This window comes from Mirounga angustirostris, unplaced genomic scaffold (genome assembly GCF_029215605.1).
Source record: "Mirounga angustirostris isolate CCGP_5_RB_7025 unplaced genomic scaffold, mMirAng1.0.hap1 SCAF_17, whole genome shotgun sequence".
Classification (NCBI taxonomy): Eukaryota; Metazoa; Chordata; class Mammalia; order Carnivora; family Phocidae; genus Mirounga; species Mirounga angustirostris.
The window spans coordinates 578,249-596,630 of NW_026991725.1; the positions used below are offsets into that span (position 1 = coordinate 578,249).

Consider the following 18,382-nt stretch of genomic DNA (forward strand, 5'->3'; position numbering starts at 1 on the left):
GCTCATGTACACAAACACACACACACACACACACACTCTCTCTCTCTGTCTCAAATAAATAAATAAAATCTTTTTAAAAAACAGAAAACTTAGTGAATTACTTAGTATATCCTAGACTACAGTAACAAATGCATGTAAAATATGTACCAGTTTAAACAGAATAAATTTGTCTCTATTATATAGTGGTGCTAGTGGGTGTGTTGGTGGTGAGTGGCTTTCCTGAATGAAGAGTACTGGAGACACAGTGATGTGTCCACCATGTGATTCCACCATCCCCTTCAGCCTCCTGGCCATTTGCATTCAGCTGGCCCGAGGAGACAGAGAATTTGGAGGAAGAGCAGAACTGGAACATATGGATTGGCTAGAACTCAGACACATGCCACACTTCAGTGCAAGGGAAGCTGGGGTATGTAATCTAGCTCAGTGCCCAGGAAGAAGAGAACCAAGTGGATTTGGGTAATATTCTAGTAGTCTCTGACACACCTAGTATGCCTCAGAGTCTAGGTGGATGAAAGGAGGGAACCTTCTTCAGTCGAGAAACAATTAAGGGAGCGCTACAATATTTCAGGAAGGAATTGATGGTGGTCAAAGCTAAAGCACTGAAACAATAAGTAGAAAACTTATGTATGAATTATTTAAAATGAAGAATCAACAAGATCAGATGTAGAGGTGAGGAATAACCTAAGTGACAATGCCTGCCAGCATCCTCCTTGTGAGAAGCCATGAAACAAGCCAGGTTATATTCAAACTATTGAGTACAAATGTATTGGTGCATAAAATAATATTCCAAATAATCTCTGTAAGGAAGATTAAAAATAAACAAGATATGCTTCTCTTTCTCATTTTGTTGTCTACTCAGGAAAGATGTGCAGAGAATGAGGTTCAGTTAGACATGTTGGTGGGATGAGTGTTCATGGAAATGAGAAGAAAAGATCTAGTCCACACATAGAGACCTAGAGTCTACTAAGCAGGAGATGAATCCACAATGGAATTGGATGAGTCACCAGAGGAAATAATTAAAAAAAGGTAAGGGAAGGTCAAAGAGAAAAACTATTATAATTCCATAAATTTAAGGGTTTGGAATAAAGATGAAACCTACTGAACGAAGTAGTGAATGTCTACTTTCAAAACTGGATACCTGGAGAGTAAACACCTAATTCTGCTTTTGCTACAACCTAAGCCCAGTAGTCTTAAAATTTACAATATTCCATGCCAGTTCAGACAGACACTAGTTATCTCCTGGCTGTGGTTCATTCTCAGTCTGCTCAGTGGAACAATTTCTGATTGTTCATGGTGCTCTTGTACTAACCACTCCTTCCACTGGAGAGCTTTTTTCAAAGACTCCAAAACACTGTCCTTTCATTTCCATGTGTAATACAACTAGCGTGCAATACTGTCATCCCTATTGAGTTGTAAGGTGCTACAGAGCAGAGACTACATCATATATAACTAAATGGATAAATTGTTTTTCACATATTTATAATTTTTCCACAAAGCCTAACAAAGTTTCTAGCACATGGAAATTAGGTCCACTGACAAACAGGGATTTCCCCTGCAATTTATTGGATTTAGCACACCTAAGTATAGACACAACAATCACAGGGGTCAAAAGTGATGGTTTAGGAAGACCATTACACACAGTAACTTTAGTCATAATTCTGGATTCCTCTCCTCTTTCTGCTGAAGGATCCATGAGAGGATGAGAGGAGACAACGAATCCTTTACCCTTGGTTTCATTCTCCTGGGAGTCAGTGGTCAGCAGCAACAGGAAGACTTCTTCTTCGTCCTCTTCCTGTTCATTTACCCCATCACATTGATTGGAAATCTGCTCATCATCTTGGCCATTCGCTCTGACATTCGCCTTCACAACCCCATGTATTTTTTCCTTGCCAGTCTCTCCTTTGTTGACATCCTCTTCTCCTCTGTAACCATCCCTAAAATGCTAGCCAACCATGTCTTAGGCAACAAAGTCATCTCCTTTAGGGGATGCCTAACACAGATGTATTTCATGATTGGCATGGCTAACACAGATAGCTATATCTTGGCTGTGATGGCATATGATCGTGCTGTGGCCATCAGCCGCCCACTTCATTACACAACAATTATGAGCCCACGGACTTGTGTCCTCCTGGTTGTTGGGCCTTGGGTGGTTGGAAACACCAATGCCCTCCCCCACGCTCTGCTCACAGCTAGTCTGTCCTTCTGTGGCAACAAGGAAGTAGCCAACTTCTACTGTGACATTGCCTCTTTACTCAAGCTGTCCTGTTCTGACATCCACTTTAATGTGAAGATGATGTACCTAGGCGTTGGTGTTTTCTCTGTGCCATTACTATGCATCATTATCTCCTATGTCCGGGTCTTTTCCACAGTCTTACGGGTTCCATCCACCAAGGGTGTGCTCAAAGCCTTCTCTACCTGTGGTTCCCACCTCACAGTTGTTTCTCTGTATTATGGGACAGTCATGGGCATGTATTTCCGCCCTCTAACTAGTTACAGCCTAAAAGATGCAGTGATAACTGTGATGTACATCGCAGTGACCCCAATGTTAAATCCTTTCATCTACAGTCTGAGAAACCGAGACATGAAGGCTGCCCTGGGGAAACTCTTCAGCAAAAGACTCTCCTCATAACCAATATGAGGTCATACTGGAGAGTCAGTTGGAGTCACCAATTAGGATGCACTTGAAAATTCAGCCCCAATGGCCTCCCCTTCAAGGAGCCACCTTTGTTCTTTCCAGCCACCAAATTCCTCTTCTTGGAAATCTTCTAACAGTTTCATGAGACTTCCTGTTGAGATTGTTGATATGTATATGTTATTATTGCTTTTACAGCCAAGGAATATTGGGATCATGTCCCAGTTATGCTACTGACTAGCACTTCGCTTCCATACCTAAATAATAAAAATAAGAATTTCTTCCTTGTCTGTCCTAGAGTGTCAGGATCAAAGTACTTCATGCTTTGAAAGCTATAAGTCCCTATTCAAGAGTCGATTTTCTTGCACTACTATGTTTCATGATTCCAACTTTGCTTGCCAAATTTGAGGGCAAGACCTGTCTTTTTTTTAAATTTTTGTTTATTTATTTATTTATTATTTATTATGTTAATCCCCATACATTACATCATTAGTTTTAGATGAAGTGTTCCATGATTCATTGTTTGTGCATAACACCCAGTGCTCCATGCAGAATGTGCCCTCCTCAATACCCACCACCAGGCTAACCCATCCTCCAACCCCCCTCCCCTCTAGAACCCTCAGTTTGTTTTTCAGAGTCCATCATCTCTCATGGTTCGTCTACCCCTCCGATTTCCCCCGCTTCATTCTTCCCCTCCCGCAACCTTCTTCTTCTTTTTTTTTCTTAAAATATATTGCATTATTTGTTTCAGAGGTACAGATCTGAGATTCAACAGTCTTGCACAATTCACAGCGCTTACCAGAGCACATACCCTCCCCAGTGTCTATCACCCAGTCACCCCATCCCTCCCACCCCACCCCCACTCCAGCAACCCTCAGTTTGTTTCCTACAATTTAGATTCCTCATATCAGTGAGATCATATGATACATATCTTTCTCTGTTTGACTTATTTCACTCAACATAATACCCTCCAGTTCCATCCACGTCGTTGCAAATGGCAAGATCTCATTCCTTTTGATGGCTGCATAATATTCCATTGTATATATATACCACCTCTTCTTTATCCATTCATCTGTCGATGGACATCTTGGCTCTTTCCACAGTTTGGCTATTGTGGACATTGCTGCTATAAACATCGGGGTGCACGTAGCCCTTCAGATCCCTACTTTTGTATCTTTGGGGTAAATACCCAGTAGTGCAATTGCTGGATCATATGGTAGCTCTATTTTCAACTTTTTGAGGAACCTCTATACAGTTTTCCAGAGTGGCTGCACCAGCTTGCATTCCCACCAACAGTGTAGGAGGGTTCCCCTTTCTCCGCATCCCCGCCAACATCTGTCGTTTCCTGACTTGTTAATTTTAGCCATTCTGACTGGTGTGAGGTGGTATCTCATTGAGGTTTTGATTTGGATCTCCCTGATGCCGAGTGATATTGAGCACTTTTTCATGTGTCTGTTGGCCATTTGGATGTCTTCTTTGGAAAAATGTCTGTTCATGTCTTCTGCCCATTTCTTGATTGGATTCCTTGCTGTTTGGGTGTTGAGTCTGATGAGTTCTTTATAGATTTTGGATACTAGCCCTTTATCTGATATGTCATTTGCAAATATCTTCTCCCATTCTGTCGGTTATCTTTTGGTTTTGTGGACTGTTTCCTTTGCTTTGCAAAAGCTTTTTATCTTGATGAAGTCCCAATAGTTCATTTTTGCCCTTGCTTCCCTTGCCTTTGGCGATGTTTCTAGGAAGAAGTTGCTTCGGCTGAGGTCAAAGAGGTTGCTGCCTGTGTTCTCCTTTAGGATTTGGATGGACTCCTGTCTCACATTGAGGTCTTTCAACAATTTGGAGTCTATTTTTGTGTGTGGTGTAAGGAAATGGTCCAGTTTCATTCTTCTGCATGTGGCTATCCAATTTTCCCAACACTGTTTGTTGAAGAGACTGTCTTTGTTCCATTGGACATTCTTTCCTGCTTTGTCAAAGATGAGTTGACCACAGAGTTGAGGGTCCATTTCTGGGCTCTCTATTCTGTTCCATTGATCTATGTGTCTGTTTTTGTGCCAGTACCATGCTGTCTTGATGATGACAGCTTTGTAATAGAGCTGGAAGTCCGGAATTGTGATGCCACCGGCTTTGCTTTTCTTTTTCAACATTCCTCTGGCTATGCGGGGTCTTTTCTGGTGCCATACAAATTTTAGGATGATTTGTTCCATTTCTTTGAAAAAAGTGGATGGTATTTTGATGGGGATTGCATTGAATGTGTAGATTGCTCTAGGTAGCATTGACATCTTCACAATATTTGTTCTTCCAATCCATGAGCATGGAACGTTTTTCCATTTCTTTGTGTCTTCTTCAATTTCTTTCATGAGTATTTTATAGTTTTCTGAGTAAAGATCCTTTGTCTCTTTGGTTAGATTTATTCCTAGGTATCTTATGGTTTTGGGCGCAGTTGTAAATGGGATCAACTCCTTAATTTCTCTTTCTTCTGTCTTGTTGGTGTATAGGAATGCCACTGACTTCTCTGCATTGATTTTCTATCCTGCCACTTGACTGAATTCCTGTATGAGTTCTAGGAGTTTTGGGTGGAGTCTTTGGGGTTTTCCACATAAAGTATCATATCATCTGCAAAGAGTGAGAGTTTGACTTCTTCTTTGCCTATTTGGATGCCTTTGATTTCTTTTTGTTGTCTGATTGCTGTGGCTAGGACTTCCAATACTATGTTGAATAGCAGTGGTGATAGTGGACATCCCTGCCGCGTTCCTGACCTTAGAGGGAAAGCTCTCAGTTTTTCCCCATTGAGAATGATATTTGCTGTAGGTTTTTTATAGATGGCTTTTATGATCTTGAGGTATGTACCCTCGATCCCTATACTCTGAAGAGTTTTGATCAAGAAAGGATGCTGTACTTTGTCAAAAGCTTTTTCTGCATCTATTGAGACGATCATATGATTCTTTTTCTTTCTTTTGTTAATGTATTGTATCACGTTGATTGATTTGCGGATGTTGAACCAACCTTGCAGCCCAGGGATAAATCCCACTTGGTCGTGGTGAATAATCCTTTTAATGTACTGTTGGATCCTATTGGCTAGTATTTTGGTGAGAATTTTTGCATCCATGTTCATCAGGGATATTGGTCTGTAATTCTCCTTTTTGATGGGGTCTTTGTCTGGTTTGGGGATCAAGGTCATGCTGGCCTCATAAAATGAGTTTGGAAGTTTTCCTTCCATTTCCATTTTTTGGAAGAGTTTCAGAAGAATGGGTATTAATTCTTCTTGAAATGTTTGGTAGAATTCCCCTGGGAAGCCATCTGGCCCTGGGCTTTTGTTTTTGGGGAGATTTTTGATGACTGCTTCAATTTCCTTAGTGGTTATAGGTCTGTTCAGGTTTTCTATTTCATCCTGGTTCAGTTTTGGTAGTTGATACATCTCTAGGAATGCCTCCATTTCTTCCAGGTTATCTAATTTGCTGGCCTAGAGTTGCTCATAATATGTTCTTATAATTGTTTGTATTTCTTTGGTGTTGGTTGTGATCTCTCCTCTTTCATTCATGATTTGTTGATTTGGGTCATTTCTCTTCTCTTTTTGATAAGTCTTGCTAGGGGTTTATCAATCTTGTTAATTCTTTCAAAGAACCAGCTCCTCGTTTCGTTGATCTGTTCTACTGTTCTTTTAGTTTCTATTTCATTGATTTCTGCTCTGATCTTTATGATTTCTCTTCTCCTGCTGGGTTTAGGCTTTATTTGCTGTTCTTTCTCCAGCTCCTTTAGGTGTAGGGTTAGGTTGTGTACTTGAGACCTTTCTTGTTTCTTGAGAAAAGCTTGTATTGCTATATACTTTCCTCTTAGGACTGCCTTTGCTGCATCCCAAAGATTTTGAACAGTTGTGTTTTCATTTTCATTGGTTTCCATGTATTTTTTTAATTCTTCTTTAATTTCCTGGTTGACCCATTCATTCTTCAGTAGGATGCTCTTTAGCCTCCATGTATTTGAGTTCTTTCTGACTTTCCTCTTGTGATTGAGTTCTAGTTTCAAAGCATTGTGGGGAAGGGAATGATCCCAATGTAGGCAGGGAATGATCCCAATCTTTTGGTACCGGTTGAGACCTGATTTATGACCTAGGATGTGGTCTATTCTGGAGAATGTTCCATGGGCACTAGAGAAGAATGTGTATTCCGTTGCTTTGGGGTGGAATGTTCTGAATATGTCTGTGAAGTCTATTTGGTCCAGTGTGTCATTTAAAGTCTTTCTTTCCTTGTTGATCTTTTGCTTAGATGATCTGTCCATTTCAGTGAGGGGGTTGTTAAAGTCCCCCACTATTATTGTATTGTTGTTGATGTGTTTCTTTGCTTTTGTTATTAATTGCCTTATATAATTGGCTGCTCCCATGTTAGGGGCCTAGATATTTACAATTGTTAGATTTTCTTGTTGGATAGACCCTTTAAGTAGGATATAGTGTCATTACAGTCTTTGGTTTAAAATCTAATTTGTCTGCTATAAGGATTGCCCCCCCAGCTTTTTTTTTGGTGTCCATTACCATGGTAAATGGTTTTCCACCCCCTCCCTTTCCATCTGGGGGTGTCTTTGGTCTAAAATGAGTCTCTTGCAGACAGCATATCGATGGGTATTGTTTTTTAATCCAGTCTGATAGCCTGTGTCTTTTGATTGGGGCCTTTAGCCCATTTACATTCAGGGTAACTATTGAAAGATAGGAATTTAGTGCCATTGTATTGCCTGTAAGGTGACTTTTACTGTATACTGTCTGTTTTCCTCTCTGATCTATGTTGCTTTTAGGCTCTTTCTTTGCTTAGAGGACCCCTTTCAAGATTTCCTGTAGGGCTGGTTTTGTGTTTTCAAATTCCTTTAGTTTTTGTTTGTCCTGGAAGCTTTTTATCTCTCCTTCTATTTTCAATGACAGCCGAGCTGGATATAGTATTCTTGGCTGCATAGTTTTCTCGTTTAGTGCTCTGAATATATCCTGCCAGTCCTTTCTGGCCTGCCAGGTCTCTGTGGATAGGTCTGTTGCCAATCTAATGTTTCTACCATTGTAGGTTACATATCTCTTCTCCCGAGCTGCTTTCAGGATTTTCTCTTTATCTATGAGACTCGTAAATTTTACTATTAGATGTCAGGGTGTTGACCTATTTTTATTGATTTTGAGAGGGGTTCTCTGTGCTTCCTGGATTTTGATGCCTGTTTCCTTCCCCAAAGTAGGGAAGTTCTCTGCTATAATTTGCTCCATTATACCTTCTGCCCCTCTCTCTCCTTCTCCTGGGATCCCAATTATTCTAATGTTGTTTCTTTTTATGGTATCGCTTATCTCTCGAATTCTGCCCTCATGATCCAGTAGTTGTTTATCTCTCTTTATCTCAGCTTCTTTATTTTCCATCATTTGGTCTTCTATCTCACTGATTCTCTCTTCGGCCTCATTTATCCTAGCACTTAGAGCCCCCATTTTTTATTGCACCTCATTAATAGCCTTTTTGATTTGACTTGGTTAGATTTTAGTTCTTGTATTTCTCCAGAAAGGGTTTCTCTAATAACTTCCATGCTTTTTTCAAGCCCAGCTATTATCTTTAAAGTGATGATTCTGAACTCTAGATCCGATATCATACTAATGTCCATATTGAGTAGGTCCCTGGCAGTTCGTACTACCTCTTGTTCTTTTTGTTGAGGTGATTTTTTCCATCTTGTCATTTTGTCCAGAGGAGAATAGATGAATGAGAGAACAAAATGCTAACAGGGTAACAATGTCCCCAGAAAATATACTCTAAAGAAATCAGAAAAGACATGAAGCTGTGGGAAAAGAAAGGGAAAGAGAGAAAATAGAAAAAGAAAAAAAAGAGAGAAAAAGATAAAGATAAAGATAAAAACAAAGCAAAACAGAACAAAATGAAAAAAAAAAAACAGAATGTGATCAAATATGATCAGGCTGGTATATAGATCAGTGCCACACACTAGATTTGGGGTGTATTTTGGTCTGTTAGAAGAAAGTGCCTCCCAAAATTTTAAAGAAAGTAAAACTTATGTATGTACAAAAATAAGGGTTTATATGATTAAGGGATGGAATATGACTGTAAAGATGAAAAGTATAAAAAAATTTTATAAAAGGAATTGATAAGAAGTTGTTTGAAAAAAGAAAGAAGAGGATTTAAAAAAAAAGAAAAAATAAGGGAGAGAATGTGATGAGGCAGGGGAGTAGAAAAAAACATACACTAGAGATTTAGGGTATATTTTGATCTGTTAGAAGAAACTATCTCAAGATTTCAAAGAGAGAACAACTTATATATATGTGCCAAAAATACGGGTAACTACTATGAAGGGATAGAATATGACTCTAAAAATGAAAAATAAAAATGTTTTTTAAAAAAGGGATTGATAAGATGTTGGTTGAAAAAGGGAAAAAGAAAAATTCAAAAAAAAAATTTTTTTTAATTAACTTTGAAAGACTAAAGAATCATGGGAAAAAAGCGATGGATTCTATGTGCAGTATTCCCCTAGCGCTGGAGTTCTGCCGTTCTCATTGATCGGTAAACTTGGTCTTGGCTGGCTGTTCTCGCTGATCTTCTGGGGAGGGGCCTGTTGCCGTGCTTTCCAAATGTCTTTGCCAGAGGTGGAATTGCCCCGCCCTTGCCCCCTCCCGGCTAAGTAATCTGCTCGGGTTTGCTCTCTTAGCTTTTGTTCCCTGCAAGTTTTCCGTACAGCTTTGGGGGAGGAGAGTGAAAATGGCGGCCTCCCAATCTCCGCCTCGGAGGAGCCAAGAACTCAGGGCCTGCTCCTCCGTGAGCCCCCAGAGAAAAGCCATCAGTCCCTCCCATCTCCCCGGTCTCCAGCCGCACTCCATGCTCACCCGCCCTGTGACCAAGCATTTCTATCTCTGGCACCCGACCCCGGGTGGAGTCTCCAAACCCAGCAGATCCCTGCGGTGTGCTCCCGCGCCGCTCCTCCTGGGGGAAGAAGGAGAGTCTCCCCAGATCTGCCGCTTGTTGGGTCCCTGCTGGAGGAGCAGTGGCCCGACTGTGCCACTGATCACGGTTTATGGCAACCCCGAGCTGAGAGCCCGCGCCTCGGCTCCGTCTCTGCAGCCGGCTTTCCCGCTCCGATACCTGGGAGCTCTGCCGCACTCAGGTACCCCCGGTCTTTCTGTGACCCTGAGGGTCCTGAGACCACACTGTCCCGCGAGGGCTCCACCCCCCGCTTAGCCACCAAAGTGATGTCCCTCAGTGGAGCAGACTTTTAAAAGTTCTGATTTTGTGCTCCGTGGTTCTATCACTTGCCAGAAGTGGCTGACGGAGGCCCCTCCCCTGCCATCTATCCTCCTGAATATTGCCTCGGATTCACTTCTCTGCACGTCCTACCTTCCAGAAAGTGGTCGCTTTTCTGTTCAGAGAGTTGTTGCTATTCTTTTCTTCGATCTCCTTTTGAGTTTGTAGGTGTTCAGAATGGTTTGATCCCTATCCAGCTGAATTCCTGAGAGGAGACGAAATCCAGGTCTCCTACTCCGCCATCTTGCCTAAAAAAAATTTAAATGAATTGGAAGGTGAAAGCCACAATTTTTTCCTAAGCTAAGGAAAGTTTACATTACATGAAAATTATATTTACATTGACAGTTTAAAATAATTTGTATAAGAAGTATATGAGACTAGAGCCTATACCTGGAAGTACATTATTGACTATCCACCTCCCCCCTTTTTATTTCAGTTGTAGCTGCTTTATTTGGTTTGGGGACTATTCTTGAATTGATTGTTTAAATTAGGACAGATAGTATACCAAAGTTACTTTATTTTTGGCCTGCTGCTTTTCACTTCCTAATTTTGTTTATCTTGACATTTTTCTTACTTATTTGCCATATACTTATTCCTTTGTAATATACTTAAAAGGACTTATGATACATTCTTTTGTTTCTATTTTACTACCTATTCACTTTTACTTTTAGCATCATATTTCCCCAAATCTCTTCATACAGGTTGTTGATAGGAAGACCTCATTCCTTGATTATAGGGAACACTGGAAGAAAGGATTTATATATCTTTCACAAAAAGGGGGAATACCAAGGTAGTTGTAGTGTAACTCACCTGGAACTTGGGTGAGGACAATGAGGTGAAGACAGAGGGTTAATGAGTGAGGTATGGCCTAAGGAGTGGAAAAATACCTACTAGGGACACTTGGGAATTTACCCTGGGGCTTGGCATTTGAGATTGAGTTGATATATTTTCCATGAATAACTAAGTTGAGAACACTGATCCCTTTCAGGGACCCATGGGTGCAGAATCCAGGACCAATGGAACAGCTGTTACTGAGTTCATCCTGCTGGGCTTGGTGGAGACACCAGGGCTACGACCAGTTGTCTTTGTAGTCTTCCTCTTTGCCTACCTGGTCACAGTCGGAGGCAACGTCAGCATCCTGGCTGCCATCTTGGTGGAGCCCAAACTCCACACCCCCATGTACTTCTTCCTGGGGAGCCTATCAATGCTGGATGTTGGGTGCATCCCTGTCACTGTTCCCTTGATGTTGGCTCATCTCCTGTCCCACAAGTGTACAATTCCCTATGGAGCCTGCCTCACACAGCTTTTCTTCTTTCATCAGTTGGCTGGTGTGGACTGCTTTCTGCTGACAGCCATGACCTATGACTGATTCCTGGCCATCTGCCAGCCCCTTACCTACAGCACCTGAATGAGCCAGACAGTCCAGAGGATATTGGTGGCTGTGTCCTGGGCTTTAGCCTTCACCAATGCACTGACCCACATAGTAGCCATAGCCACACTCAACTTCTGTGGTCCCAGTGTGATCAATCACTTCTATTGTGACCTCCCACAGCTCTTCCAGCTCTCCTGCTCCAGCACCCAGCTCAACGAGCTGCTGCTCTTTGGTCTGGGTATCCTCATGGCAGGTGCACCTGTGATTCTCATTGTGACCTCCTACATCCATGTGGCAGCTGCAGTTCTATGAATCCACTCTGCTGAGGGCAGAAAGAAAGCTTTCTCTACATGTGGCTCCCACCTCACCATGGTGGGCATATTCTATGGGACAGGTGTCTTCAGCTACATGAGGCTGGGCTCAGTGGAGGCCTCAGACAAGGACAAAGGGATTGGCATCCTCAACACTGTCATCAGCCCTATGCTGAACCCACTGATCTACAGCCTCCGGAACCATGACTTGCAGGGGGCTCTGTGGCAGGTGCTCACAGGAAAGTGAGCCCTTGTATGAGGAGTGTATCAGACGGGTAGAACCACAGCAAGTGTTTCCTAGATCCTTGAGCAAAATGACTTTTGTTAGGAAGTAAGACTTCTTGTTCTCCAAGGAGGCTCCACCTGATAAAGTGTGCATTTCTGTAGACCAGAATCCTTGGCTAGTTGCCTTTTGGTCCTAGCTACCCTTTCCACTCCAGATGGAAGTGGAACCCAGGAAGCTCTGTATCCTGGGAGATTCATGGTCCTACAGACAGAACCTTTTGTTTATTTTCTGCTGAAGTCCCTAAAAATACTCCAGCAAAGATTCTCTCCAAACTGGAATATGGAAAGTCACAGCTTGGTACCAAGTATTAGTATATCCCCCTGTCTGGCTTCCCCTGAAACAGCTCCCCTGACTTGCTTTGACACAAGGATCCCACACAAGATTCTAGACCTAATACAGTATAATTTGAGACATTGAGTACTCCATCTACATTGCAAGATTCTAGGGTATTTATCAGTGAAGAGTTTATACTTCCTTTGGGACTTCTCATTTTTTTTCTAAAATGGAAATATCATTCATTGATTTTAAATTTCCCATTAGAAATTATGTTTATAAAAATGAAAACAAAACAAAATTTTACCAGTGGAAAATGAAAGTCAAATCTTCACCCTCTGCATCCAAGCCCTTCATAATTCAATTTCCAGAAGAAACCACTATTAAGAATTTGGTGCTTCCCCTCCTACACTGTTGGTGGGAATGCAAGCTGGTGCAGCCACTCTGGAAGACAGTATGGAGGTTCCTCAAAAAGTTGAAAATAGAGCTACCATATGATCCAGCAATTGCACTACTGGACATTTACCCCAAAGATACAAATGTAGGGATCCAAAGGGGTACGTGCACCCTGATGTTTATAGCAGCAATGTCCACAATAGCCAAACTGTGGAAAGAGCCAAGATGTCCATCGACAGATGAATGGATAAAGAAGAAGTGGTATATATATACAATGGAATACTATGCAGCCATCAAAAGGAATGAGATCTTGCCATTTGCAACGATGTGCGTGTTATGCTGAGTGAAATAAGTCAATCAGAGAAAGACATGTGTCATATGACCTCACTGATATGAGGAATTCTTAATCGTAGGAAACAAACTGAGGGTTGCTGGAGTGGGGGTGGGGGTGGTGGGAAGGATGGGGTGGCTGGGTGATAGACATTCGGGAGGGTATGTGCTATGGTGAGTGCCATGAAGTGTGCAAGACTGTTGAATCACAGATCTGTACCTCTGAAACAAATAATACATTATATGTTAAAAAGAAAAAAAAAGAAGAAGATAGCAGGAGGGGAAGATGAACCATGAGAGACAATGGACTCTGAAGAACAAACTGAGGGTTCTAGAGGGGAGGGGGGTGGGAGGATGGGTTAACCTGGTGATGGGTATTAAAGAGGGCATGTTCTGCATGGAGCACTGGGTGTTATACACAAACAATGAATCATGGAACACTACATCAAAAACTAATGATGTATGGTGATTAACATAACAATAAAAATTTTTTAAAAAAGGATTTGGTGCTTCCCTCCTAGTTTTTTATACATACATTAGTACATTTACATATTTTTATATCAATATAAAAATATTTATGTGTATGTCATATCTATAGGGGCATGTTATGCCATGTCTTTTTTGTTTACACATTACTTGGTAGACTTTATTCTCTATCAAAATATTTAAAAACTTACCTTATCTATTTTAATATCTGCCTAGTGTTAATTTATGAGTTAACCATAATTTACTTAACCATATTTCTTCTGATAGTTTATATTGTTTCTAGATTTACTGCAATTATGATCAATAATATAAATAATATTCTTCAAATATATGTTTTTATTAGCTTGCAAGCATTTCCATAAGTTCTAATTAGTAAGATTCCTGAGTTGAAAAAAATAAAAACAGATTTTCTTATATATATTTCCCCCGATCCCACAAAAAATTCACTCTTTTATTGTTACAATGGTGAGTAAAACGTCTTGCTCCCCACAGCTTTGTAAACAGTAACTATTATAAATTAGTTCTTCTAATCTTTGACATTATAATGGTTGAAAAATACTAATTATTATTTTAGTATGCATTTCTTTAACATCCCATAAGGTTGAATATATTTTCAAATGTTTATTATCCATGATGTGGACTAAACTGTGTCCCACCAAAATTCATATGTTGAAGCCCTAACCCCCACTGTGATTGTAAATGGAAGAGGGTGTTTAGGAAATAATTAAGGCTAAATGAGATTAATTAGGAAGTATTACTGAGGTATTTTAGGAAGTAATTAAGGTTGAATTAGGTTGTGGCCCTTACCTGCTGGACTGTGACCTATAAGAGAGGAAGAAACATGCCACGTGAGGACACAGCAGGAAGGCAGCCATCTGCGAGCCAGGAAGAGAGCCCGCACCAGAACCTGACCATGCTGGCACCTGACCTTGGACTTCTAGCCTTCAGAACGTGAAAAAATAAATTTCTGTTGTTTAATTTAAAACACCCAGTCTATGGTATTTTGTTATGGAGGCCTGAGCTAACTAATACAATCCATTAGTCTTTCTTCACTTGGAATTAATTTTTCCCAAGTTTATTGAGGAATAGTTGACAAATATAATTGTATATTTCAAAGTATAAAACATGATGATATGTATACACTCACACACACACACGAAATAATTACCAAGAACAAGCTAATTAACACATCCTTTACTTCACATAGTTAATTCATGTGTGTATATGTGTGGTGAGAATGTTTAATATCCACTCAAATTTCAAGTATACAATACTGTATTATCAACTGTAGTAACCACGCTGTACATTAGATCCTCAGAACTTATTCATCTTATAACTGAAAGCCTGTGCCCTTTGCCCTACTCTCCCCATGCTGCCCTCACCCCAGTCCCTGGCAACCACCCTTCTACTCTGTTTCTATGAAGCTGGCTTTTTTTTTTTTTTTTTTTTTTTTGCTTTTAAGATTCCACATACACGTGATACCATACCAAATTTGTCTTTCTCTTTCTGGCTTATTTCACTTAGCATAATGCTATCAGACTCCATCCTCACTATCAGAAGTGTCAGGAGTTCCGTTGTGTGTGTGTGTGTGTGTGTGTGTATCAGTATCTATCTATATATCACATTTTCTTTATCTAATCATCTGTCAAAGGACATTAAGTTATTTCCATATCTTGGCTGTTGTGAATAACACTGCAGTGAACATGGAAATACAGATACCCTTTTGAGATAATGATTTCATTTCTTCATATCTATAGCCAGAAGTAGGATTGCTGGATCATACAGTAGTTCTATTTTTAGTTTTTTGAGGAACTCCCATACTGTTTTCCATAGTGATTCTACCAATTTTCATTGCCACAAAGGGAGCACAAGGTTTGTTTTTTCTCCACATCTCATCAACACTATCTCTTGTCTTTTTGTTAATAGCCATCCTGACAGGTGTGAGGTAATATCTCATGATAGTTTTAATGTGCTGATGATTAGGGATGCTGAGCACCTTTTCAAGTACCTGATGGCCATTTGGACGTCTCTTTGGAAAAATGTTGATTCAGATCCTTTGCCCATTTTTAAAATTGGGTTATTTGTTTTTCTTACTGTGTTGAGTGAGTTCTTTATATATTTTTTATATTAACTCCCCTTATCAAATATATGGCTTGCAAATACTTTCTCCCATGTCATAGGTTGCCTTTTCAATTTATTAATAGCTTCCTTTGCTGCACAGATGCTTTTTAGTTCAACATTGGCAAAGACCACAGGGGTCTTTAGTGGCCCAAACAGTGGCAGCTAGGGTTATTGGGGTCCTTGGTGGTAAAGGCTACCGGCATTCTCCTGTTTTCCTATTTGCCCATGGGGGTAAGCTCTAGCCCTCTCGGCACCAGGTCTGGTGGGCTGGCAGTCACGGTGGCCACAAGGCCAGGGTCCTGGGATCAAGGGCTTGCTGTGGTGGTAGTGTTGGTGTCTGACACATGAACACAGAACCAGGGCCTGGGTTTCTGGGGCTCACAGTGACTCAGACTCTGAGAGGGAAGGGAAAGGCTGCAGTGGCTAGCCCAGGGATACCAAGGGGCAATGGTGGCTTGGGCCCAGGTGGCAGGGTGCAGTAGCAGTTTGGCCCTGGTGATGCTGGGTGAGAACTGACTCAGGACCCCAGCAACAGCACAGTCCTGGTGACGGTGGATCAAAGCCCTGACTCAGGACCTGGGGCATAAGAGCACCGAGTCAAGGTCATAATTCTTTACAGTGAGAATAAGCAGATATAATTGGAGAGCAAGATGGTTACACTGGAGGCAGCAGCTGGAAGTCAATCCCATTGTTGTGGACTAAGGTACTGGGGTGGTGAGAGGCCGCTATTACTGAGAGAAGGATGCCTTAGGCTCATCCTGGAGCATAGTCCATGGCATATTAGAAGCAATATTGGTCACAAACAACAGTATAAACAAGTATATTGTTTGGTGGACAAGGGTTAATTGGACAGGGGTGGAAGAGTCAATCACATAGCATAATTGTTGAGATCATGTACCTTGGAATCAGACAAATGCAAGTTTGAGCCCCAACTCCTCAAAGCCCTAAGTATGTGGCCTTAGGCAAATTACTGAGTCACTCTGAACCTCAATCATTTATGTCTAAAATGGGAATAGTAAAGATACCTACTTCATGGAATTGTTGTAAGCGTTGATTGGGATTTAGTGTATATAAATCTTATAGTGTGGGGTCATGTTCATGTTATCAATTATTATTATGTTAATAACATTGGTGGTCTCCTACTAGGAACTCTACGTGTGTTATTTCATTTAATCCTCCCAACAACCTTTTTATTCCACAAATAAGGAAACTGGGGTCCAAAGAGGTTTAGTAGTTGCTAATAGCTGGAAGAGCAGGTCTATCTGTCTACAAAGTCCAGCAGGCTTCCCAAAGAGAGTAAGCAATCACATGGACTTAGGTGAGTTATTAATGAGGAAGACGTAAGAGTCAAGGTTTACACTATACAACCTCTCCAACTTCCTCTCTCATCATCTCTATCACTGAATTCTTATTTTCTAAGGGCCTGGCCCAGATAATCATGGTGGGGGCAACTTCCCAGGGGTCCCCTGGTCCCTCCCAGCACAGCACAATGCTTCAATCAACTCTCTCAGGATCATTTTGGGACTCCCAAGACACAGTGCCTGTGGCCCTCACTAACAAGGCCCTAGGGGGGAATGTATTTTGATCCTGGGGATTCATTAAGAATTGCAAGTTGGAAAGGGCATCCCCAGTTTTTGCCTCTTCTCTTGGGTTTCTTCCTCATCCCCAGATCCAAGGCAGGTTTCCTCCTCATCCCCAGTTTAGGAGTCAGCTTGTCTCTGCCCCCAAATCCTGTCTGGACCAGGCATGTGGGAGAGCAAGACCTAGACTGGGGACCCAGATTCAGGGGTGACTCCGTGTCTAGTTCCCTGGATGACCTTGGGAAAGCAAAAATCCCCCTTATGTCCCCTTCTATTAAATGGAGTTATTAGAATAACTGCCCCATCTATCCTCGTAGATCAGTATGGGGGATGGAGATAAAGATTTGGAGAAATTCTATATCACCACAGAGGTATGAGGCACCACTGTTTTACTACTGCTCTATTTATTAGGACTTGTATTATTTAGTTAGCTCTCCCCACCTCCTCCTCCCTGCTCTTGGGCAACTTTAAGGACTCAAGAGGATTGCCCTGTGGTGGAGAAGTCCCATGACAGAGATGGTCTCTATCTAATTTCCATATATATACCCCCTCTTGACCCCCACCCCTGGAGTAGCTGACCAAGCTTGTACAGATTCTCACCCCCCCTTACATCCTTTCCCATGCAACCTCACTGGTCTACGTGTGGTTACAGGTGAGTTTTCTCATGGCCCTCCCTCTGCTCTTGTGTAAAATGGAAGGAAATTTACTTGTTACTGAGTAAGTCAAACCTCCTGGTTTTACAGGTGCAGCAACCAAAGTCTCAAAAGCAAAAATAAGAGACGTGCTCAGGATCAGGTGAGTGGAAGAGCTGGGACTATTACCCAGAGACTGAGGTTCCCCTTCCAGGCATCTTTACCAATGCCCTCTTTTCTAGATGAAGTTTTTCTTCTGACTGTAAGGGATGAGTGGGATGAGATTCAGTGTTCAACTTCCCTGCCCAGAACCCAATCCTTGTTGGGTGGCCTCACCAATTCACTGAGCCCAACACTACTACATGGAGAACCCACAGGGACTTCAGAGCAGGGAATTCCCACACCATTGAGGGAAGCCTGGGACTCATATGGACCCCCAAGAGTGGTGATCTAGAAGGGCTTCCTTATCAGTTATAACTCTTGTGATTTGGTTAGCCACAGACTAATTAATCCTAGACTGATCCTAGGTCAATAGTTGGGTGAACAACCCAGAATTTAGAAGATCTTATGTAAGCTTCATCCCTCGTTGACCGAGGGCCAGACAGAAGCTACTAGGGGAGCATATCATTCTGACTCATGACTTACTCGTTTTTGAGGAATATGTCTTCTGATTGTAGAAAATATGTGAGAAATTTATATAAAAATCTGTAAGT

The 18,382-nt window shown here is 41.5% G+C and overlaps 2 protein-coding genes and 1 pseudogene across 3 annotated transcripts in view; 2 read left to right on the forward strand and 1 right to left on the reverse strand.

Moving 5' to 3' along the window:
* LOC123853571 (olfactory receptor 3A10) overlaps positions 1-18,382 on the reverse strand; it is a 268,345-nt gene that overhangs the window by 36,518 nt on the left and 213,445 nt on the right. The window contains exons 4-5 of one of the 2 annotated variants that reach the window (XM_064582125.1): positions 9,976-10,130; positions 7,099-9,564 (exon numbers count right to left, since the gene is read on the reverse strand). In XM_064582125.1, coding sequence (XP_064438195.1) covers positions 10,002-10,130 — 129 coding nt within the window. In that variant the 3' untranslated portion in view covers positions 7,099-9,564; positions 9,976-10,001. Of the gene's footprint in view, positions 1-7,098; positions 9,565-9,975; positions 10,131-18,382 lie in introns of those variants that run through there. The other variant, XM_064582124.1, reaches the window with a different exon arrangement.
* On the forward strand, positions 1,700-2,629 carry LOC123842648 (olfactory receptor 1A1-like). The gene has a single exon (XM_045871905.2). It carries the CDS (start codon positions 1,700-1,702, stop codon positions 2,627-2,629), a length of 930 nt encoding a protein of 309 aa, XP_045727861.2.
* LOC123840842 (olfactory receptor 3A1-like) lies at positions 10,877-11,812 on the forward strand (annotated as a pseudogene).

Coding starts and splice junctions, on each gene's coding strand:
- LOC123842648 (XM_045871905.2), top strand. CDS start 1,700: ATGAGAGGAGACAACGAATCCTTTACCCTTGGTTTCATTCTCCTGGGA.